The 24625-nt window shown below is 40.3% G+C and overlaps 2 protein-coding genes and 1 long non-coding RNA gene across 3 annotated transcripts in view; 2 read left to right on the top strand and 1 right to left on the bottom strand.

Annotated features, from left to right (window-relative positions):
• Positions 1-972, bottom strand: part of LOC105895990 (apoptosis-stimulating of p53 protein 2-like) — a 6041-nt gene extending 5069 nt beyond the window's left edge. Inside the window, exon 1 of the mRNA XM_042703503.1 lies at positions 954-972. Within this exon, the coding sequence (XP_042559437.1) occupies positions 954-972 (19 nt within the window). The remainder of the gene's footprint in view (positions 1-953) is intronic.
• An 8021-nt stretch (positions 973-8993) lies between these two features.
• On the top strand, positions 8994-9591 carry LOC122128808. The gene is made up of 3 exons (XR_006151627.1): positions 8994-9006; positions 9208-9321; positions 9553-9591. It is a non-coding gene; the product is annotated as an uncharacterized LOC122128808 (long non-coding RNA).
• Positions 9592-14628: 5037 nt separating this feature from the next.
• Positions 14629-24625, top strand: part of LOC116219191 (NACHT, LRR and PYD domains-containing protein 3-like) — a 37695-nt gene continuing 27698 nt past the window's right edge. Inside the window, exons 1-6 of the mRNA XM_042703504.1 lie at positions 14629-14641; positions 15219-16526; positions 16557-17043; positions 19669-19839; positions 20811-20981; positions 21463-21633. Coding sequence (XP_042559438.1) covers positions 14629-14641; positions 15219-16526; positions 16557-17043; positions 19669-19839; positions 20811-20981; positions 21463-21633 — 2321 coding nt within the window. The remainder of the gene's footprint in view (positions 14642-15218; positions 16527-16556; positions 17044-19668; positions 19840-20810; positions 20982-21462; positions 21634-24625) is intronic.

Consider the following 24625-nt stretch of genomic DNA (forward strand, 5'->3'; position numbering starts at 1 on the left):
TTATTAACATAGATTGGACAATTAACTAGTCAAAACGACATTGTGCTACATCTTCAAATTTAATTAGAAGAGTTAAATATTCTATTAGGAGGTTTACCACTCACTATAAACTTAGCCCAGGTTTGCCACTAAACTACCGTACGTACTTTGAATACCCCCCAGGAAGTGACATCGAAAGTAAACAGTTGGAGATAAGGAAGCTGCTTTATAATCCAAAAGCGCAAACCGTCTTGATTTTAAGGTAAGCACAATTCATGCATTTACTGTCAATGAATGTTTATTTTCGTTGAGGATTCCCGGTCGGTGTTTGAGATATTTCAGATTCGGATTTGTAACTTAACTTGAACGCTACATTTTACCATTAACCTCCGTTTTTAAATCAACACATGGAGCTACTAACTGTTTGAGTTACACAATTAGGAAAGTACACTGAACCCAGGCATCCGCAGAATTCAGAATTAAATGTAGCCTGCCAGCCTTTACTCTAATCCAATAGACTTTGTATGTCAAATTGAGCAAATTCCCCCTCATGGTCCTCTAGCTGTTCGTCCTGTGTGTGCACTCAAAACTCGTGTTCGCAACCTACACAGTCATGGCTCTGGGAATGAAAGGGGGTGGTGAAACTTTGTTTAGCTGTAATATGAACAACCTTTCGCCAGAATCAAGGAGACTATCTTTAATCCGTGTAAAACTGAGAAGAGGTTATGGTGGAGTGCTGAACGCCGCTACTCCGAGGGAGTCTACGTAGAAGTACGAAAGTAAAACATGTAGCTGTGTAACATATCCTGCTTTCCATGTTCCAAAACCCCATCCTAAACTGTCAACATGAATAGGCTATTGTTTAATAGGTTACACAATTTCAGCAAAGCTTCAGAAACACACAAATATAATGCGCATGGATATAAATATGTAGCTTGTCGTGACAAAAAAGAGGAAGAAAGCGTTAAACTCACATGATGCCCAGATCAGCATGTTTCACTTCAAGTCACATGCTTCCCCCATTTGTCTACAGCATCGGTTCCCAAACTGGGGTACGCGTACCCCCAGGGGTACGCGGGGAGAAAATTTCCGCGATAACAGAAAACGGACGGAATTCGCCGAATGTACAGTTTGAAACAGAATTGCAACTTTCAGACGGAGACATCATTTTGTGCATCAAAATCGCCCAAATTCCCCTGTATTTTGTCCTGCAAGGCTGTATTTCTTTATTACAAACACAACAACGATCGCAACGATGAACAAGCATTAATTAGAAAACAAAACCACTGAGAAAATGTCACGTCTGTGCTGAACTCCGCTCCGGCCACGCCCCCCCATTCAACACAGACCTCCGTAGCCTGTCAAATGAATTCGCTCATCTTCCCAATCGCCTGCAAATAATGTTTTTAGTCTTCTGTTCTGTTGATGGCTGGCAAACAACAACCTTAGAAGGTTTGGGTCAGTTGTGGCACATATTATTCACTCATTTTAAGCCATCAATCTACCTCTGGGTGAACAACATGAGCCGAAACAGATTTAAAACGGAATTAAAACGGGGGGGGGGGGGGGGGGGGGGGTACGCAGATGGAGATTAAATGTCTGAAGGGGTACGGGACTGTAAAAAGTTTGGGAACCACTGGTCTACAGTAAGTGTCCAGGTTTCGCGGTAAAAGGAAACGGAACAGAAAACTCAACAAAAATAATTCGAAATAAGTTCATGTATGTGTGTCCAATGTCAAGTGTGTAGTATTCATTGATAGACAGTAACTTCATTAGAAGTGTGATTTCTGTGACTGGTGGTGTAATAGGGTTACTATCAGAGGAGGAGACTAATATGCAAGAGTGTGAGGAATACACAGTATGATTAGTAGTAATACACAGTATATTTAAACAGTGAGATATTGAGTGTTGAATATCATCTGCTTCTATTATTATCCATTAGGAAGAGTATGGTGTGTTCTTAGTCCATTAACATCAACACATATTCTGTCATTGTTACACTTTGCTCTGGTGTTTGTTTACCTTGTTCCTGTAGCAACACTGGACTATTGCAGACAGAATTGATCAGAAGCAGAAGTGTAAATGAGAGAGAGAGAGATAGATGTATGTGTGTGTGTGTGTGTGTGTGTATGTGTGTGTGTGTGTGTGTGTGTGTGTGTGTGTGTGTGTGTGTGTGTGTGTGTGTGTGTGTTAAAATGGCTAAGGACTCTGCAGTGATAAGTAAGGGCTTGTATGCGTGCACACGCGTGTGTGTGTGTGTGTACGTATGTGTGTATACGTGTCTGTGTGTGTGTGTGTGTGTGTGTGTGTGTGTGTACGTATGTATGCAAGCGTGTATTTAGAGACTGCTTTTCTGGTGAAAGGTTGTTGATATCAGAGTTCAACAGCCAATCAAATGGCACCCCTCCCTTCTGTATGTGTGTCTTTCCTCCTTGATCAGGTTTGCATTCTTCTCAGCCTAAAATCTCTGGCCTGAATCTCTGAAACTAATCAGTAACTTAGGTATGCTACAGACAATTATGACAGACAAGGAATACCATTCATATCTTTACGCTAATGAACATATGCGAGTGAAACTGGAATCTGAATCTGAATTAAGACGGGAAAGAAGGAGTTTTTCATTGACATTTGGTGCCATAAATAATACCTTAAAAAACTAAAATATAAAATTACATAAGAGAAGGTGCTTGAGGGCCACCTATGTGCACTGCTGACTCATTTCACTCCAGGAAAATTCAAATAACAACACATCTTTTGCCCAGCTATCTGTATTGCTCTTAATAGATGACTTTGACCAGTTGTCAATCATGCTGATGAGAACATCTGTTACATTTGACATTTGCACATCATAGCTCACACCCCTAACCTGAGGCCACACCTATTTTGGAACCATGTTGTACATGGACAATTATATATAGTGTGACTCACAGTCAGTGGTCCCTTTATCAGGTACCAGTTTCTGTGGCTTGCTGGAATGAAATGGGTTTATAATTCAGAGTCAGCCATTCTAACACACTGAATGCAAACACAGGACGTGGTTTTTCTTAGGCCTTAGCCTTAGCACTTCAACGGCTTGTATTTCATCTCTTGTCTAAAACAACGGCGGGTAGTTCAGCTGTGTGTATTTCCCAGAAATGACTGTGGTTTGAAATGTATGTGCTCAATGCAGCGTATCACAAGTGCATGCTGTTTCACTCTCTGTCATCTTTGGACTTGTGTGTTGGTCCGTTCACAAGCCTGTTCAGTTTGTTTTTTACGCTTGTATTCTATTTTATTTTGAACTGTGACTGAACTTGTTCTTTGGACAACAGTGGAGACATATAGCCAGGTACCTCTTTATCAGGTATGTTATGTGTTGTTACTTCCTATTTGCTGAGTTGTGTCTTTTTAGGATGTTGTTAAGATTTTCCCATGACTAAATTCATTTCTGGTGTTGGGGTGAAACATATTGTTTGTTTTGTGTGAATAACTTCTTTGTAAGAGTTGATTGATTTAGTAATGAGTGTGTACTGTCTCAGGGGAGGGGCTTAGCCCATATAGGACTCTGGCTGAGACTAACCCAGAGAGAACTGTTGGGAGGCTGAAGGAAGTAGAGCTGTGTGAACAGGATCTGTGGATTTAGCCTGTTAGAGCCAGTTATGTGTGGCCCATCGAGGCAAGTTTGTTTGTGTGCTTTTTGGACAGTGTTTAGTTTGATTTAAATTGAATACATGAATAGATAAATGCAGTGCTGGCGCTGCTACTAAACTCTGGTCTGTTCTCTCTGTTCTGCACAGCCCTCTGACATCTGGACACTATATATAATATATATATATATATATCTATATGCTCCTGGTTAGTTAATTAGTTAACAGATTTATCAGTCAGATCATCCTTCTGCTACTCTCAGTTCCCTTTTCTCTAAAACAACGATACTTCCCAGAAATGACTGTGGTGTGAGTGTACGTGCTCAATGCATCGTATCACAAGTGCATCTTGTTTCACACTCTGTCATCTTTGGACTCGTGTGTTGGCCTGTTCACATTTATTTCAGTTTGATATTTACGCTTGTGTTCTATTTTAATTTGAACTGTGCCTTATAAATAAACGTAGCTAAACATTTACAGACATAGTACAGTACAGCTATATAGCCAGGTGCCCCTTTATCAGGTATGTGATGTGCTGTGACTTCCTATATGCTCCTATATATATATATATATATATATATACAGTATATAAACATAGCACAAAAAGTAAGGACATTTGTGTTTGGTAGATTATTTCTTTGTTGTAACAATGTCTCTTGGCAATAAATCTTATACCGCTGGAAAGCCTGTTTATTTCCCTTTTCAATGGTGCCACATTGTGGGTTGTGCCCATGAAAAATTTACCGAATCTTCTCTGCTAATGCCAAAAAGCTTATTCTGCCATTGTCTCTTGTTTGGTGTTTGGTGGATTGGAGGATTGAAGCTTGAAGAAACAAGACATATTGGTGATTTAACAATTTATTAATTTAACAAGCAGGAGCCTCAGTAGCGTGTGGAAGATCCATACACAGCCACAACAGCCTGGCACCTCCTCCTCATGCTGGTCACCAGCCTGGTCACACACTGCTGTGGGATGACATCCCATTCTTCAACCAGCATTTGTAGGAAGTCAGCCAACGTGGTTCTGTTGGTCACTCTGGCACGAACAGCACGCCCAAGCTGATCCCACAAGTGTTCAATGGGGTTGAGGTCAGGACTGCTGGCAGGCCATTCCATCCTCTCCACTCCCAAATTCTGGAGGTAGTCTCTGATACACCCTGCTTTGTGGAGGCAAGCGTTGTCATCTTGGAGGATAGAGTTCAGTCCCAGCACCTAATTGGCAGCACCTGGGGGTACCAGAAGCTCAAAACAAGAAATAAGCTGAATTTTTCATGGGCGCAACCCTCATACTCAGCTCTGCTGCTCATCCCCAAAATGCATGTTCCTTACAAATGTGGCACCATTGAAAAGGGAAATAAACAGGGTTTCCAGCGGTATAAGATTTATTGCCAAGAAATAATCTACCAAACACAAATGTCCTTACTTTTTGTGCTATGTTAGTCAGATCATCTTTCTGCTGCTCTCAGTTCCATGTTTTCTAAAACAAGCATTTGTGTGAAATGCGTTTGTGTGAACAGAACACACAACATACACAATACAGCAGTATGAAAGACACATGTACAAATAAAGCATCTGCATGTGATGCACAAAAATAATCATGCATTCTATTTGGGAGATAGAAATGCAGAAAAGGTTTGAATGTATCTGTCCTTGTATTTTGGTCTATCCACAGCAACACTCCTCTACTAGCTGTATCTTGGTCCTAGAACATTAGCGTGTCATTTTCAGTAGCAGTCTTTTCACAGATGGAATTTGTGCTATATTTTGTGGTTTTAAGTGGTTTTCAACGTTAAATGCAATATCCACCAAATTCATTAAAAAAAGTAAAGAAAAGGCCCAATTTGAAATTGAGGTTAAAAATTACAGGTGTCTGTTAATCGTTTTTGATGGCATGATGCAAATATTCTTGTAGTTTCCCTGTCTTGATTTGAGGTCAGGTTTCATGTTTTAATATTAGTGTGAAAAAAAACGTGTTTACACAGAAGTTACAACAGACTCCGGTGGAAATGTGATGTTTTGGCTGGCGGTAAACTCAGCTTGCAACATGCATACGTTCATTAAAGTATCCTACTGAAAGAAGTAAAGTCCTTTATGTTAACAGACAGACGTAGCTATTCTCTAACATCGCCGTGTCAGTCTGAACAAAGAAGCAGCGCCTTCATGTTTAAACCGAAAGTAAATCGTATCACCATTTTAGAATCTGCGTAGCGGGTGAACCTAAACGTGGAAACATCATCTCCCTGGTAAGCATTTGGACATTTGATTTGTGTATTAGCCTACCTTAATTATCACATCGGTTAGCTTATGAACGTAACCTATCGATACGGTAGCCAACTATTTCTTAGTTAGCGGTTTGGAAACAAATGACGACGTATTGCGAAATGTTGCCACTAAGTGCACATGTTTGGTACTCCGGTCATCTCAGGGCATTAATCTTCGGTCGCTAGAGTAATATTTTTTTGGCAGTCTAGCAGCAGTTTTTGTTCATCAGATTTACGCTGAATGAAAGATGTCCTAGAAGTGACGAAGGCAAAGCAGATCTTTAGGCTAATTAATAAGCATCCAAAATGATGCCATGTGCTTTTTTGTCAATGGTTGTCCGTGACCAGCTTTGGTCATATGTTGTTTTTTTTAGATTCAAAAATAAAACTTGAAACTAAATACAACTGAATGAAATCCAGAGGCTGTGAATGACTTATCCGAGAGTTGTCAGAGGGCGTGGTTACTCATCCACTCCCTCCCTCCCAATAGCCTACTTCTTCTAGTGGTGTGGTGATTAATTTAATAATGGTTTTTAAACACAAAATGTGTGAAAAAGGAGCATTACATTCGAATGAATAAACACTTTAACTGTCATTATTTCTGCCTCGGAAATGGGATTTTAGCAATTAAAAACACCATTACTGACAGTGACTGCATTGCCTACGCTATATTGACTCTAGTGCCTCTTGAGGTAGAAAGTGGTATTTAACGAGTTGTCTCGAACGCTTTATTATGATGTAACCAAAGTAGCCAATGCTAGTCTACAGCCTGTCAACAGGTTTTTATTTTCTGATAAAAAGTGTAGCTTTTTTGAGTGTAGCTTGCTCACTTCAGGGTGAGTAGTAAATATGTCATAGTGATAATAATGACCTTGTTGGCCACGTGGGAAAGGTAAGGTGTTCTGATTACGCTGGGAAGGTAAAGTGTGCGTGTGCTGGATTTTGTGAATACCTGCCAAGAGAGACTGACCTCATTCTGAAGTAATTAGGAAGGATTAAAATAGGACAACTGCCTGCACACAGCAGTTTAATTTCATTATATTTGATTGTATTATCTAAATATATTGACACACTAATGCAGAAGAAAAATATAACTGTGACAGACACCTAAGACATTTGCACAGTTCTGTAAAATCACAAGCTTACTTGTAAAGCTCCATATTTCTCCTATTCAGGTCCAAATAGACTATCAGTACTGCTAGGATGAGTGTATCTCAGGAGAGAGAGGAGGCTGTAGGTCACAGTAAGACACTCAGACCAGGGTCTGCACTACACAGCGGTGTGAAGAAGGGCAAGGACATAGATGAATCTCTGAAACTCAGTGATGAACCAGCACATTCTGATGTGAGGTAAGTTCAGAAACAGATGATCTTATTACTCCACTATCTACACACACTCAGAGTTGCACATAGAATGGGATGGTAAAACTGTGCAGCTTGTTGCAGATTAGAATGTTTCACCTCAGCAAGAGGAAGACTGCAATAGTGAAATATTAATATTTCATATTGTAAACAAAATGATTCTTTACTATGGCTGAAAACTGTTGCAAGACAGTCAGTTTTTCCCTTCCTATGTATTCCCAGATCAAGGAGACTCAGACCACCATCAGACATTCATTAAAATGTAATAAAATTAGGCAATATCAAGGGCAGCTGCCACTTTGAATCACCCCTTGCCTCATTTCACCTCTGAAGAATACATCAGTGTCTGATTAGCTTCATAGTTTTTGATAGTGACGGGCAGAGCTAGGCTTTGTGAAACTCTAAAACATTTGAAGCAATTGTATGTATCGAGGTTCTGAAACAGCGAGGCTTTGTGAATATTGAGGTTTTGAAGTGTTTGAAATCACAGAATTAGGATTGTGTGAAAACCAATACACACGACACCTACTAGTCATTTTACATGAGTGTTAATCATCATAATAAAGTCCAATAACTAGGCTATGAAACACCAGCTTGTGCAGAAGAATTGTTGAAGCTTAAAATACTGTTATGAACATTGTTGTATGTCTGAAGTATAACATTGTTATAAAACTGCAAAAAAGTTTTATTATTATTACCGCAGCAACTCTGACCTATCAAAAGCTACAAGTGGGTTTCTCTGTCTTTATTTTATTCATACAGTGTCTCCTGTGCCACTGGCTGCTGGAAACCCCCAAAACAGAATGTTTCGAACATGAGGTCCATGTTTGAACCTCCTACCTTTAGCAGTGGAGCAGCACAGTCTAAACCTCAGTGAGTCTTTGTCTAACAGATTAGTGCAGGATTTGTGTAACTCAGAAGAGATGAATGTAGTATTTGTATGTTGTTGTTGTTGTTGTTGTTGTTTTGTTGTGAGTTGAGTGAGTCAGCTGTCTGCACTGACAAATTGAGCAGAACTCCTAGTCAATCTCCAAGTAATGGCAAAAGTGAACAACAAAATAATATGTGGACTCACCTAGCAATTCATTTTGAATACGACACCAACAGAAGATTCTGCCCAATTGTCACGTGGCATGGTGTGTGTGTGTGTGTGTTTGTGTGCCCAACTGACACCCTATACTCTATGCACTACACTTCACCCTCCAACCATCTGTATTCTTCAACAAAATTATAACTCACTCATTACAACTCAGCTTAAGAAAAAACAAACAAAAAGAATGTCTGCATCTCACGGTCAGAAGTTCAGTCTTTCAGGAGAACATCTTTTCACAGAATATCCATTCGAAAAATTTCACACATATTTGTGTGTGTGTGTGTGTGTGTGTGTGTGTGTTTGTGTGTGTGTGTGTGTGTCTTTGTGAGTTAGTGAGTAAGTAAGATTGTGTGTGTGTGTCTGTGTGTATGTGTCTGTGTGTCTGTGTGTCTGTGTGTATGTATGTGTGTGTGTGTGTGTGTGTGTGTGTGAAAGAGAGAGGGGAAGAGAGAGAGGTTAATTCTGCATTGGTGCAGATATTATTATATAACATTGAGTGTGAACACATTCATTCATTCCACAGAGAAATTAGTCTATGTTGATTGGTTTATTGTGTGTTGTTGTGTTTGTAGACGACACACACACAGACCTCCATCTCCAGTGCCCAGCTGTGTGTCCATGAAGAGTGACCAGTCCCAGCCTGTACATCTGAACTTCAGCAGTGAACCAGTATCATCAGGTCCAAAGTGAGTAGTTTTTATATAAGTTATTCAGACATGTCAATGTTGTCACATGCAATTCTACACACACACACACACACACACACACACACACACACACTCCTTTGAGTGGCCATCCTTGAAACCAAAATCATTCAGACGTGTTGTGGTCAATTTAGCTACAAAGCCGGTGACACCTATCTCCATTGGTTTTGTGTGTGCTTGTAGACGACAGACACACAGACCTCCATCTCCAGTGCCCAGCTGTGTGTCTATGAAGAGTGACCAGTCCAGGGATGACTCACCCAATTTCAGCAGTAAACCAGTTCCATCAGGTCTAAAGTGAGTGATCAGCCTTTACTTTTTATATAAGTTATTCAGACATGTCAGTGTTGTCAAATCCAGTTCTACACACACACAAACACACACACACACACACACACACACACACACACACACAAACATTCCTTTGAGTGGCTATCCTTGAAAACCAAAATCGATCAGATGTGTTGTGGTCAATTTAGCTACAAAGCCAGTAACACCTATCTCCATTGGTTTTGTGTGTGCTTGTAGACGACAGACACACAGACCTCCATCTCCAGTGCCCAGCTGTGTGACTATGAAGAGTGACCAGTCCAGGGAACACTCACCCAATTTCAGCAGTGAACCAGTTCCATCAGGTCTAAAGTGAGTGATCACCCTTTACTTTTTATATAAGTTATTCAGACACGTCAGTGTTGTCAAATCCAGTTCTATGCACACACACACACACACACACACACACACACACACACACACACACACACACACACACACACTTCTTTGAGTGGCCATTCTTGAAAACCAAAATCATTCAGACGTGTTGTGGTCAATTTAGCTACAAAGCCGGTGACACCTATCTCCATTGGTTTTGTGTGTGCTTGTAGACGACAGACACACAGACCTCCATCTCCAGTGCCCAGCTGTGTGTCTATGAAGAGTGACCAGTCCAGGGATGACTCACCCAATTTCAGCAGTGAACCAGTTCCATCAGGTCTAAAGTGAGTGATCAGCCTTTACTTTTTATATGTTATTCAGACATATCAGTGTTGTCAAATCCAGTTCTACACACACACACACACACACACACACACACACACACACACACACACACACACACACACACACACACACACAAACATTCCTTTGAGTGGCCATTAGGGGTGTAAATCTCTCATGACAAAGACGATCCGATTCGTATCTCGATACATGGGCACGATACGATACAAGAAAAGATGCATGTTGATAAAAACGATTCAGTTCGATTCAGTTCGATTCGATTCAATGCGATTCGATGCAGTTCAATAATTGAAAACACTGAGTTGTGAGGAAACAATGGACCTCATTCTAGAACATTTTCTTAAGTGTCTTATTAAATATCTTCTTACCAACCTCAGAAAAGATCTCTGCTGGATTCATGAACGCCTGGAAATGTGTTCTTAATTGAACGCGCTTTCTCATGCACCTGAACTTGCATACAGAAACGCCCCGCCAGCTCCTTATAAAGGCATGCTATTGCAACGTGCACACTCCTTCCTTGAAAACCAAAATCGATCAGACGTGTTGTGGTCAATTTAGCTACAAAGCTGGTAACACCTATCTCCATTGGTTTTGTGTGTGCTTGTAGACGACAGACACACAGACCTCCATCTCCAGTGCCCAGCTGTGTGACTATGAAGAGTGACCAGTCCAGGGAACACTCACCCAATTTCAGCAGTGAACCAGTTCCATCAGGTCTAAAGTGAGTGATCACCCTTTACTTTTTATATAAGTTATTCAGACACGTCAGTGTTGTCAAATCCAGTTCTACGCACACACACACACACACACACACACACACACACACACACACTTCTTTAAGTGGCCATCCTTGAAACCAAAATCGACCAGACGTGTTGCGGTCAATTTAGCTACAAAGCCGGTGACGCCTATCTCCATTGGTTTTGTGTGTGCTTGTAGACAACAGACACACAGACCTCCATCTCCAGTGCCCAGCTGTGTGTCTATGAAGAGTGACCAGTCCAGGGAACACTCACCTAATTTCAGCAGTGAACCAGGACCATCAGGTCTAAAGTGAGTGATCAGCCTTTACTTTTTATATAGGTTATTCAGACATGTCAGTGTTGTCAAATCCAGTTTTACACACACACACACACACACACAAACACACACACATATGCTTCAAGCTGGTAGGGTAGAGATAGGAAAAGAAGGGGGGTGGGATGGTGGGAGGGGTTGTGGCAGAATGGGAGGAAGGGGAAACAATCAGGAAAATGGCTGGTGAAATCAAGATGAGCATTCTAGCTTACATGTGGTAAATGTACACAGCATAAATGTGGTAAATGAACACAAGACACACATACATAGAATGTATATGTATATGATACATACAAAATTGATAAAGGATAAGGTGTAGAGAGAGCATTCATGAACAGCTTAGTGGGTATGCAGTGTGCTCGTAAGGTTAAATAGGCTAATGGAACGGACAACTATGTCGATAGTGGCAATTATTACATAGCAGGAAAATGCTAGCACAAAGTATAGGGTAAAATAAGTGTATGCCAGTCTGGTGGGGGAGGGTCAGTGAAGGCTGAGGGTTTTTAAAAGGAGATCAAGTGAAGAGAATACAGCAGCATCCCAAAGCAAAGACAGTCTAGACTAGAAGTGGAAGAAAGAGACAAAGTGAGTGGGTGGAGTTCGACTGCTAATACGTGTATATGAACTTAATGAATATTGTGAGGAGGAGCAATGTTTCCACAGCCATCAGCATTTGCGAGCAAAGGTAGAGAGAGGAAATGTGGTTAGTAGACATCAATTGATGAACAGATGAGGAGATAAAATTAGGTCATCAATTAACAGTAGGTAATATGGCCACTTTATCAGTATAGGTATCCTAGAGGCCTTCCTTCACAGTACAAGATGCACTGTCTAGTTTTATTGATATTGGGAATTTTACAGGTGCATCTAAAAAAAATTGAATATCATGGAAAAGTTCATTTTTTTCCGTAATTTAATTAAATAATTGACACCTTCATATATTGTAGAATCATTACACATAAAATGGCATATTTCAAGCCTTTTTTTTATCTTGATGATTACTGCTTACAGTTCAGGGAAATCAAAAATCCAGTATCTCAAAATATTAGAATTAAGAATTTAAAATACAGAAATATCAACCTGAGAAGAGCTCTAATTAGCTAACAGAATATGAAGATTTTGTGTTGTGCAGATGATGTCTGATGTCTTTGATTATGTCTTTGAGATTTGTAGGTTAATGTGGGAGTCAAGTAGGAGGTCTTGGTTGGTAACTACACCAATATCTTTGGTCCACTGTTGGATCTTAATGAGATGCCATCAAGTGTGGGTAGATGAATAGATAGTAATTGTTGAGGGGCTACAAGCCTGGGTTTTATCTGAGTTAAAGAACAGGAATCGGTTAGTAATCCAAGATTTTACATCTTGCAGGCAGGCTTCTATCTTGGGTAACTGTACAATTTCATCAGGTTCAACCAGGATAGGTCACAGTCTTTGATGCCAACATGGTGTTCAAATCTCTGTAGGAAAATATGATTATCTATAGTCTTGAAAGCAGCATTAAGGTCTAGAAGAACCAGTATTGAAATGCATCCATGATCACATGTGATTAGTAGATAGATAGATTGATAGATGGATACTTTATTAATCCCGAGGGAAATGTACGTCATCCAGTAGCTTATAGACTTAACTTAACTCACAAACATACTGTACATACGTAAATCACATACACACAGGCAGAACATGTTCACAGGGAGTGGGGTGTTTACAGATACAGGATAGATATGCCCAGGATCAGTCCAGGTGTGGAGTGTGTGAGAAGGTACTGAGGAACCTGTGGACACAGTTTCTGCAGGCAGTGCATCAGCAGCTACTGGGAGCAGCTTGGATTACCAGGAGACCAAGCCTGTGGAAGCCAGTGTGGAAAGACATGCAGAACTCAACCTCCTCTACAGCCTCTTCTGGATGAACACACAGACATGGTAGAAAGCAGCAGACACCTGCACACTGAACACACACCAGACAGAAAGAGCAAACTAGGTGAGGGTTTCCTGATGTTTATACTTTTTATGAGATCTGATAAAGGAGTAGCTTATAGGACAGGGGTCGAGAACCTTTTCAGCTGGCTGAGCCATACAAAAATAGTCAGGAGGCAGAAAAAAAAAGAAGAAAACATATATATATATAATTTTAGCCAAGTTATTATTATTGTGACTCCCTCCCAAGCACAGTCAAGACAGCAAATGGTTTCCGTTACGGGTTTTTAATGAAGTCTTCTTCTCCACATCAAACCGTGAAAACTATGTAATACACGGTATCAAACACATAAGACATAAAGTTAGCTGGTTAGCAAACAAAACATCAAAAATAACACAAAGTTGAAATAAATAACAAACAGACAAAATACCTCGTTGGCTGCATGCTCTAAAAGGAAATCTTCTACCACTTAACATAAGTCCTTTTCACCTTTTAAAGGCATTAATATCTCTCTTAACTAGCGTACTCTTAGACATGTGTTTAACTACATCAGCTTGCTTCTCTGTGTCTCGCGCTCTAACCAGCAGCTCAGCCGAGGCTCCAAAATAAAAGTCTAATCTGTTATTACACTTTAATGCTACATAAAAATTCAAAATATACTCCATTGGAAAACCTTTACAAAATATTAAACTAATATAGTGGCAACAGTTACAATTATTCTCATTGTTGGTATTGTTGTGGCTTCCATTATGAGTATAAATCACAAGAAGATTATGCACACATGCCCCGTGTGCAGCTCTCTCCTCATACGCATATTCATCAGTCCATCGGGGCTGGAAAGATCTCTACTTCTTGTCTGTCTTCCTTTCAGCCATTTCAACTTCTCAAACAGTCAAAATAGAAAGCTAACAATGTTTTGAGTTGAGCTTTGATATGTGAATTTGTCTTAGATATGACCTAAACATCATCACTTTATCACAACAGAAATTTAAAAGGTATAATTCATTTAGAATCAGTGGTGTAGTGGGAGTGTAGCACCCCCCACCTCCACCTGTCATTATGCCGTAAAAGATTTTATGATGAATATTTATTTGCAGTAGTCGCATGTGTGTTAAAGTTGTTTTTGAATGTCCCTTATTTTGAATAAAATTGACCAATACAACATCATTTCAAAACTTAAAACTTAGAAATAATATATCATTGTCAAACATCGTTAGAAAGGTTTAAATCAAAATAGATCTAAATTAAATGTTTTTAAAAAGCATTACTAACATTTGTCAGACCGGTCAATAATGACAAGAATTCAATTAAATTCAATTGAATTTATACAACAAAACAAAAAAAGCGTCTCTAGGCACTTGACAGAGCCCTAGGCCTGAACCCCCTTATAGCACAATGGTAGGGTAAGAAGGGGCAGAACTGGAGGGAGAAGAAGGGGAGGGCAGACAATCAGACACATGAGAGATAAATTCATACTCGTATCAGGATGTAATATCAAGTATTGTAGAACAGCTTAGAGGGTGTACAGTGTGCTCGTAGGTTACTATTACAAGGGTAAGTAGAGTAATGGAACAGAAAACTATGTTGATGGTGGCAATTATGTACATTGCAGGTAAAGCTAGCACAGACTTTGGTGTAGATTAAGTGCATGACAGTGTGGTGGAGGTGGGTAAATGTAGGCTGGGGGTTTCTACAAGTAGATCGGGTGGAGAGACTACAGCAGCATTCCACAACAAGTCTAGCCATGTTGCAAACACAACATGAGGAGGAAGAGGAAGAGGAAGAGGGAAGCATGAGGGTTAATATTGGCTGGACCAGGGATGGGGAACTTCTGACCTCTGGGCCATATAGCATTTACACAGGACTTCAAGTCAATTGGAGAATGAAATGGTGTAGTCATGTAGGTCTACAAATTACTTTGTAAATACTTGCATGGCTCTTGGTAGGAGAGATTCCCCATCCCTGCTGTAGATTATCAGATAGGGTTTTAGAGTGTAGATCTACAGCAGATAAAATGAATTCCATTTAAATGTGTAAGGAGCAACAGTAGTGAATGGCAAATGTATATTTGTGTCTGGAATGTCAATGATAATTTGGCTGAAGCAATCACAAATGAAAATCAATATTGTTATTCATCATACAAATGATACTAATATATTTCTATGTTCATTTTTATTAATGATCAACAGCTGTCCTGAGGAGAGTTATAGAGAATCATAAAGCCAGTCTGAAGAGGAGGTTTGAGTACATATCTGAAGGCATCATCAAACCAGGAGCTGAGACACTCCTCAATAAGATCTACACAGAGCTCTACATCACAGAGGGAGAGAGTGAAGGGGTGAATAAGGAACATGAGGTTTGGCAGGTAGAGTTAGTATCCAGAGCACAAACCACAGAAGACACACCTATCAACTGCAATGACATCTTCAAGCCCTTACCTGGACAGGAGAAGAACATCAGAACTGTGATGACCAAAGGTGTTGCTGGCATTGGAAAAACAGTTTCAGTGCAGAAGTTCATTCTTGATTGGATAGATGGGGTAGCCAATCAGAATGTAGACTTTATATTTCCCCTTCCTTTCCGTGAGCTGAATTTGGTCAGGAGTGATCATTATAGTCTTCACAAGCTCCTGCTTGACTTCCATCCTGAGCTGAAGGAACTGAAGGATGGTGAAGAATACAAAGACTGTCAGGTTGTGTTCATCTTTGATGGTTTGGATGAGAGTCGATTACCTCTGAATTTCCAACAGAACATGATATCTGATTTAAAACAAACATCATCAGTGGATGTTCTGATGACAAGCCTCATTCAGGGAACTCTGCTTCACTCTGCACACATCTGGATAACCTCACGACCAGCAGCAACCAGTCAAATTCCTGTTCAGTGCATTGATCAGGTGACAGAAGTACGAGGGTTTAATGACCCACAGAAGGAACAGTACTTCAGGAAGAGAATCAGTGATGAGAGTCAGGCCAGCAGAATCATCTCACACATTAAGACATCCAGGAGTCTCCACATCATGTGCCACATTCCAGTCTTCTGTTGGATTGCAGCCACTGTACTTCTGCTGTACAAGACGAAAGACATTCCCAAAACCCTGACTGAGATGTTCATACACTTCTTGCTCATCCAGACCAGAAGAAAGGATCAGAAGTATCAGAGTGGAACTGGGACAGATGAAGAGAAACTTTTAAAATCTCAGAAGGATATTTTACTGAAGCTTGGCGAACTGGCTTTCAATAATCTAGAGAATGGCAATCTGATGTTTTACAAGGAAGATCTGAAAGAGTGTGGCATTGATGTCAGTGAAGCCTCAGTGTACTCTGGCATGTGCACTGAAATATTTAAGGAAGAATCTGTGTTTCACCAGAGGAAGGTCTACTGCTTTGTGCATCTGAGCATCCAGGAGTTTCTGGGAGCTGTGTTTGTGTTTCACTCTTATGTGACTGAGAACCTCAAGACACTGAAATCCCTCCTAAGTGAAGAACATGAACCCAGTCCATCTGTTTTATCATCTCTTCAATCAGTGCTGGGCTTACAATCTAATGACCATCTACATGTGTTACTTAAGAGTGCAGTGGATGAGGCTTTGAAGAGCAGGAATGGACATCTGGATCTTTTCCTTCGCTTCCTTATGGGCATCTCTCTGGAGAGCAATCAGAGACTTTTGAAAGGTCTACTGATCCACAAACACAGCACCTCAAAGAGTGTCAAGGAAACATGTCAATACATTAAGAAGCTCAACAGGGAAGATCTCTCTCCTGAACGATGCATCAATCTTTTCCACTGCTTATTTGAAATGAACGATCATTCCATGCACACAGAAATAAAAAAATATCTGGAGTCACCAAAGAACATCAAACAGAAATTGTCTCCTGCCCATTGTTCAGCACTGGCCCACATACTTCTGATGTCTGAGGAGGTGCTGGATGAGTTTGACCTGAAGAAATACAACACATCAGATGAGGGACGCAGGAGATTGCTCCCTGCTGTAAGATGCTACAGAAAGGCACGGTGAGTTTCTAATGGAGATGAATAAACTTATTTTTTCATAGTTATTTGACAAAATGTGAACTTGTGTTGATTATGTCCCTTCCACTACAGAACTGTGCATGACTGATTAATAGTTTTGATGTCACTGCTCTCCACTGTTGACGTACAGTATGAAACATGTAAAGATACCAGCAGATGCATACATGTGTCAGAGTCATGATATAGGAGATAAATATTCCATTTTCACTGCAGCACTTTGGTTGATAACTTGAAATAATATGACACATTGTTTACATTTGTATCACTTTGGTTAAATCTGCCCCCTTATAACAGTACAGTCAAAGGTTTCATATATAGAGTGGTTACGGGTGTAGACTAATGTGGATTACTTGGATTGATCTACATGAAATGACACTTTACATTACAATCCTAAATTACTTATTGTCGTGTTTGCGTTTGCTGGTGTTCAACGCCGTTTATCTTAGTTTTGATTCTTGTTAGCCTTTTGAGTTAATAACGTTTGTCCATCTTTGTGTAATTCCTAAGCTTGACTCTGTGTGGTTTTGGTTTCTGTATCTTAGTATTTCGTTTCTGTATAATCCTTGTCTTAGTCTTTTTGTTGAACGTGTATTCCTGAGTTCTGTTCAGTTATATAAGTTCTTAAAATTGTCTTGTGATCCTGTAGTTCCAGAGTTAGACTCTGTGTAGTTTGGTTATGTCTGTTTTTGCCTAGTCTTGTTCTTGTTAGTCATTCATACTGCTGATCGTGTTCCCCATTTGTTTGTGAGTCCGCCCTGTGTGTGACTTTTCCCATATTCCCTGGCTGGATCCTCAAATAAACTCTGCTTTTGAGCACCCATCTGAGCCTTGATGTTCCGTGACAGTTTGTGTATTAGTATGCCATTACTGTCATGTAAAATGTTGCAGTGCATCTAGAAATCTAAAGGGAAAACTCAGCCCTACTTCAACTGGAATATTTTCCTTCTTTCACCCCTCTCTCTGAGAGTGAGGACTCCAAACTCCTAACATGTAGCCGTCCTACTACATGCCCGTTGGATCCTATCCCATCCAACATCCTTTGAGCCATATTGCCTACCGTCTTACCAGCAATCACACATGTGATTAATGCTTAATTTACTTCTGGAACATTTCCCTCTTCATTCAAAGTGGCTCGGGTAACACCACTGCTCAAAAAGTCGTCTCTCGATCCCACTTATCGGCCAGTCTCACTTCTCACTCTCCTATCGAAAACTTTTCAGAGGGCAGCTTCCAAACAGGTCACAGTCAAGGAACCATCTTGTGAATCCAAACCAGTTTGATTCAAAAGCGGTCACTCAACTGAAACAGCCCTGTTTTCTGTGCCAGAGGCCCTAAAAACAGCTAGAGCAGCAGCTCTATCCTCAGTTCTCATCCTGCTTGACTTATCAGCCGCCTTCGACACAGTCAACCACCGCATCCTTCTGTCTATACTGTCAAGTATGGCCATTTCTGGCAGGGCACACTTCTGGTTTGAATCTTACCTCACTGGACGCTCGTTTAACATGTCATGGCAAGGTCAGCTGTCTGTACCTCACCACAGGGATGCCCCAAGGCTTGGTGTTAGGACCACTTCTCTTTGCCATTTACACCACCTCGTTGGGCCGAATCATCCACTTGCATGGTTTTTCATATCACTTCTATGCATATGATACCCAACTGTATCCGTCTTTCCCTCCTGACGACACCACTGTCTCGGCGCGGATCTCAGATTGTCTCTCTGATATATCCATATGGATGAAGGATCACCATCTTCAACTTAATCTGGCTAAAATGGAACTGTTGGTCTTTCCAGCCAAACATGCTATACACCGCAACATCGATCAATTGTCCTTATCTCTTGCTCCTTCCAAAGCATCAAGAAATGTAGGTGTCATCATCGATGACCAACTAACATTCACCAACCACATTGCTGCTGTCTCCCGGTCGTGCCGCTTCGCTCTATTCAACATCCGCAAAATCAGGCTGTACCTAACCCAGTATGCCACCTAGCTGCTGGTACAAACCTCGGTAATTTCCCTCCTAACGGGCCTGCCGGCATGCGTGGTGAAACCACTACTGATGATCCAGAACGCGGTGGCGCGTCTGGTGTTCAACCAACCGAAAAGGGCACACGTCACCCCGCTACTTATTGAGCTCCACTGGCTGCCTGTAGCTTCTCGCATTAAGTTCAAGTCACATGTGCTTGCTTACAGAGTGATTGCTGGTTCTGCTCCCTCATTCTTAAATGCTCTTGTAAGGGCAAAAGTTTACCCTCAGGATGTTGCGCTAGTCTAATGGGGTCGTTTAGCACTGCCGTCTGGGCAAGTATGGCAATCTAGACTATTATCATTCGTAGTTCCACGTTGGTGGAACAAGCTTCCCAGCACTATCAGAGCTTTTTCTGTTTCTTATGTAAAATAGTATTTATTGTTACACTAGGTCTCTATTGCTTGTAGCTTTATTGTTCTGTCCCTTGTACGTCACTTTGCATAAAAGTGTCTGCTAAATGTAATGTAAATAGAATATTATTTCCTCTAGCCTTTCATTATAATGATTTCTCAGGACACCTTCAGAAAGGTATTGCTTTTTTATAATTCCAGATTACTATTGTGTCACTATGTTTTGCAGACTTGCTGAATGCAAACTCACAGATAAGTCCTTTGGAATTTTGGCTACTGTTCTACAGTCACCAAACTCCCTGACAGAGCTGGACCTGTGTAACAGTGACCTGGGAGATTCTGGATTTCAGCTTCTCTCTAACGGACTGTCCAGTCCCCACTGCAAACTGCAGACATTAAGGTTGGTGTTATACATGTCCTTATGGTCATTCATTTTCTGATTATTTCTGTAGCCCTTTTATATAGTGAATAGTGTTATGCCATGGTAACTATCAGTGAAGGAAACATAGGGTTTCTTGCATTTATATGTGTGTGTGTGTGTGTGTGTGTGTGTGTGTGTGTGTGTGTGTGTGTGTGTGTGTGTGTGTGTGTGTACATATGTTATTGAGGAAAGGAAAAATAACGCCATGGAAACAACTGCTATTTGCTGTAGAATAGAATGGGATGGAATGGAATTCTGAATTAGGGTCCACTTTCAAACTTTTTTAGTAGTTTTTTGTTATTCCAGGTTCACCAGTTAGAAGGCAGGGGGGGGGGATTCAAAGACAGAGATGAAAAGAGCAGTATGAGAAATATATTTCATAATAGGTAATATGCTAATATTAAATCAAGTTGATGTTTTGAAAGCACAACAATTGCATTGTAAATGAATATTAGCATAGAAAATGCAATGTTTGCTCGATTCTACATAACTTCAGGTATAAACCATGCCCTTCTATCTGAATGATAGATAATGTTGTTGGTTGAACAAATGCAGATAATGGCATCTCTCTTCACCACTAGTGTGTAGTATGCACATGAATTAACTGTGTAGTGGCATGACAGGGGTTGAAGCTCTCCATGTAACAGTATATGTCATGAATATCATGTTGAATTTAGAAGTTCAATTTTAAAACTTAAGGATGTGGTGGGGAAAAAAACTCAATTAGTGTACACATCAATGAACTGAGACCTGTAGAGGAATGTGAGTTGTGTGTTACTCCTTTGTACAGGCTGCTGTGGACATTTATATGAGGGACCTTGAGGACTGTGGCAATATAGGGGTAGATCATGTTTGTGTTTTTACTATGCCATTACAGGACACCTTCAGAAAGGCATTGCTTTTTTATAATTCCAGAGTAATATTTTGTCCTTTGTCAAAATGTTTTGCAGACTTGCTGAATGCACTCTCACATATAAGTCCTGTGGAATTGTGGCTACTGTTCTACAGTCACCAAACTCCCTGACAGAGCTGGATCTGAGTAACAATGTCCTGGGAGATTCTGGAATTCAGCTTCTCTCTAACGGAATGTTCAGTCCTCACTGCAAACTGCAGACATTAAGGTTGGTGTTATACATGTCCTTATTGTCATGAATTTTCTGATTGTTTATGTGGCCCTTTGACTGTCTGTCTGTCTCTCTCAGGCTCTGTAATTGTCGGATCTCAAATGATGGTTATGTTTGTCTGGCTCTCACACTGATGTTAAACCCCTCCTGTGTGAAAGAACTGGATGTGAGCAACAATCATCCTGGCAAATCAGCACAGAAGCTGTTAACTTCTAGACTCGAGGATCCTCATAGTAAAGTTGAAGCACTTCGGTATGTTCTCCAGCAATACAGAGCCATCTGGTTCCAGTCATGGTTTTACACCTAAAGTTTTCTTTTTTTATTGAGCAAGTTGAATTTTTTTCAGACTGAATGTAGAATTTGATTAACAGATACTGAAAAGAAAAGAAATAAATAGCCATTGAAAACATCTTAAGAAAGGCATCGCTTATTTTGCATTTCAGAGTATTATTTTGTCTTTTGTCACAATGTTTTGCAGACTTTCTGAATACACACTCACAGATAAGTCCTGTGGAATTGTGGCTACTGTTCTACAGTCACCAAACACCCTGATAGAGCTGGATCTGAGTAACAATGACCTGGGAGATTCTGGAATTCAGCTTCTTTCTAACGGACTGTCTAGTCCCCACTGCAAACTGCAGACATTAAGGTTGGTGTTATACATAACCTTATTGTCATGAATTGTCTGATTATTTCTGTAGCCCTTTGACTGTCTGTCTGTCTGTCTGTCTCTCTCAGGCTCTGTAATTGTCGGATCTCAAATGAAGGTTATGTTTTCCTGGCACTCACACTGATGTTAAACCCCTCCTGTGTGAAAGAACTGGATGTGAGCAACAATCATCCTGGTGAATCAGCACAGAAGCTGTTAACTTCTAGACTCGAGGATCCTCATCGTAAAGTTGAAGCACTTCAGTATGTTCTCCAGCAATACAGAGCCATCTGGTTCCACTCCTGGTTTTACACCTAAAGTTTTCTTTTTTTTTTCTTTTTTTTTTCTTGAGAAAGTTGCATTTTCTCCAGACTTAATATAGAATTTTATTGGCAGATACTGAAAAGAAAAGAAATAAATAGCAATTTAAAACATCTTAAGAAAGGCATTGCTTATTTTGCATTTCAGAGTATAATTTTGTCTTTTGTAACAATGTTTTGCAGACTTGCTGAATACACACTCACAGATAAGTCCTGTGGGATTGTGGCAACTGTTCTACAGTCACCAAACACCCTGATAGAGCTGGACCTGAGTAAGAATGACTTGGGAGATTCTGGAATTAAGCTTCTCTCTAACGGACTGTCTAGTCCCCACTGCGAACTGCAGATATTAAGGTTGGTGTTATACATGTCCTTATTGTCATGAATTTTCTGATTTATATTGTTATATAAGCGTAGTATGTCGCTCTGGATAAAAGCATCTGCTATATGTAAATGTAAAATATATTGATAACCAGACTCCGCTAATGTTGCTGACTTTTAACAGTATGTCTTTTTTCTGCCTCCCTTCACATAAGATTCTAATTCAATTCATACCTGTTCATTTTGAGTCTCTCATCCCTCTCAGAGTTTCTGCTGTTTTTTTCCCATCCTTCCAACACCTCAAATAGAGGATGATGGATATATGGGAAATGATGGATTTTGGAATACAAAATGTGTTTAATTTAACGTAACTTCTGGTATAAACCATGCTCACTCCAAGTTTTCTATTTTCAAAGATGGACAATGTTGTTGGTCGAACAGATACAGATGGAGATATTGACGTCTCTGTACACCTCTCGTTTGTAGTTGTAGTCAGTGGCGGCTCCTGAAAATATTCTCAGGGGGTAATTATTAAGGCGACCCATTCAGTGGGTACATTAAGCAAGACAATTGTATCAATTTGTTTTTAGCTGATTAATTTATACGGCAATACCTTTTTGTCCAGTAGATAGCAGCACACAGCAGGAAGATATTCCCTCTAGCTACATAGAGTAGCTAGTTACAGGTGGAAAGCTATGGAAGAAAGTTGCATCCAGGAGCCTTCATAAGCAAAAATGAATTATCCCACTTATTTCATTATTCACATTACTCAAATGTTGTTTAACAGGACACATGATATGTCCAGTAACAACATAAAGAAAGGGGCAACATATAAGTCAAAACCAACAATATGTATTGACTGATCTTGAAAGTATTGGCTTACAAAAGCAAAATAAGTTTTTACATAGAAAATAACTGAGTGTTAGTGCAAGTAGTGAACATTCACACTGTGAAACCTATGAAAAGTGACAGTGGTATATAGGAATACAGACCACGTTAGCCACTTCACAGCCTGCTAGCCACGATTTTCTTTCGTACCAATTTTTGGATGTAGGATCCCCCCCCCTTTGTAGAAACCTGTTGAATGGATACAATGGTCTAGGAGGTCCTAATTGTTTTGTTGTCAGTGTATCTTTATTAGTACGCCGACTAAAACTCAGCACCACTTTTAGTGTCCTCTACCCTTTCATTTCTATTGATTTCTCAGGACACTTTGTGAACAGCATGTTCCCTCCAACTCCTAAAATGGAGGATGATAGATCTATGGGAACTGATGCATTTTCAGTTTAGTCAGGACCGCTCTCATCTAGTAACAATTTACAAGTAATTACAGTATTGAGAGGATACAACAGTAATCTTTGGCAGAATGGCTTAGTTTGGGGGGCCTCTGCGCATCATAGCGGTAAGTATCAGTATAACATACAGCAGCTATAACCGCCCAAACAACCATCCACCAAAGGTGGTAAGTGGAATAATAGTGAAAAGGTTACAGTACCGTGCTCCCAACATTGCCCATTTGACACTACTAATTAGCAAAACTAGACAGCAAAGGACCTAGGTCGAATAAAAGTTACAAATATATCTAGATGGACAACTGGACAGTGACTTCAGATCAAGTGTAGCTTCCATATGTACTGCAGATGGAACAAGAGAACCAATGGGCGAGGCAGAGATAATGTGAAACGATTAAAGGTACAGCAAAAGGCAGCTCACCATTAGGTAGAAGGTGCTTCTCACAGAGTGAGCAGAGGTATTGGTCCAAATATATACACATGCAGAAAGGTTCCCTTTAGTTGGAAAGATAATGTAGGTAGAGGCACTGCCCCTACATAGACCAGCAGAGAGGCGCTGCCCCTCAAAAGGAGAGATCGTGTGAGTAGAGACATTGCCCCTACATAGACCAGCATGGAGATAAGTGGGTAGAGGGGCTGCCCCTACATAGACCAGCGTGAAGATAAGTGGGTAGGGGGGCTGCCCCTACATAGACCAGTGTGGAGAGTTGTGTGTGGTAAAGGTCATGAGTTTTTTTAAACATTAAATGTATCAGTAGTTTGTGTATGAAAGGCAGTGGTATAAGCAGAACACAGCTGTGGGACTGAAATAGATCCATTTAGCAACTTATCTACACTTGCACAACTAAGATTGGTTCATTTCAGCCTATTCAGATACCTCTACAAATGTACTGCAGATGGAAAACAGAAAAACATTGGTGAGGCAGTGATAATGTGACAAGATTAAAAGCAAAAGGCTGGACAGTTTACTGGTTACATAGAGCACTTTAGGTGATCCCTTATCATAAAAGGTGAATATACCAGGGATGGGCAGGATTACAAGCTGTATGTAAAATATAT

This window comes from Clupea harengus, chromosome 24 (genome assembly GCF_900700415.2).
Source record: "Clupea harengus chromosome 24, Ch_v2.0.2, whole genome shotgun sequence".
NCBI lineage: Eukaryota > Metazoa > Chordata > Actinopteri > Clupeiformes > Clupeidae > Clupea > Clupea harengus.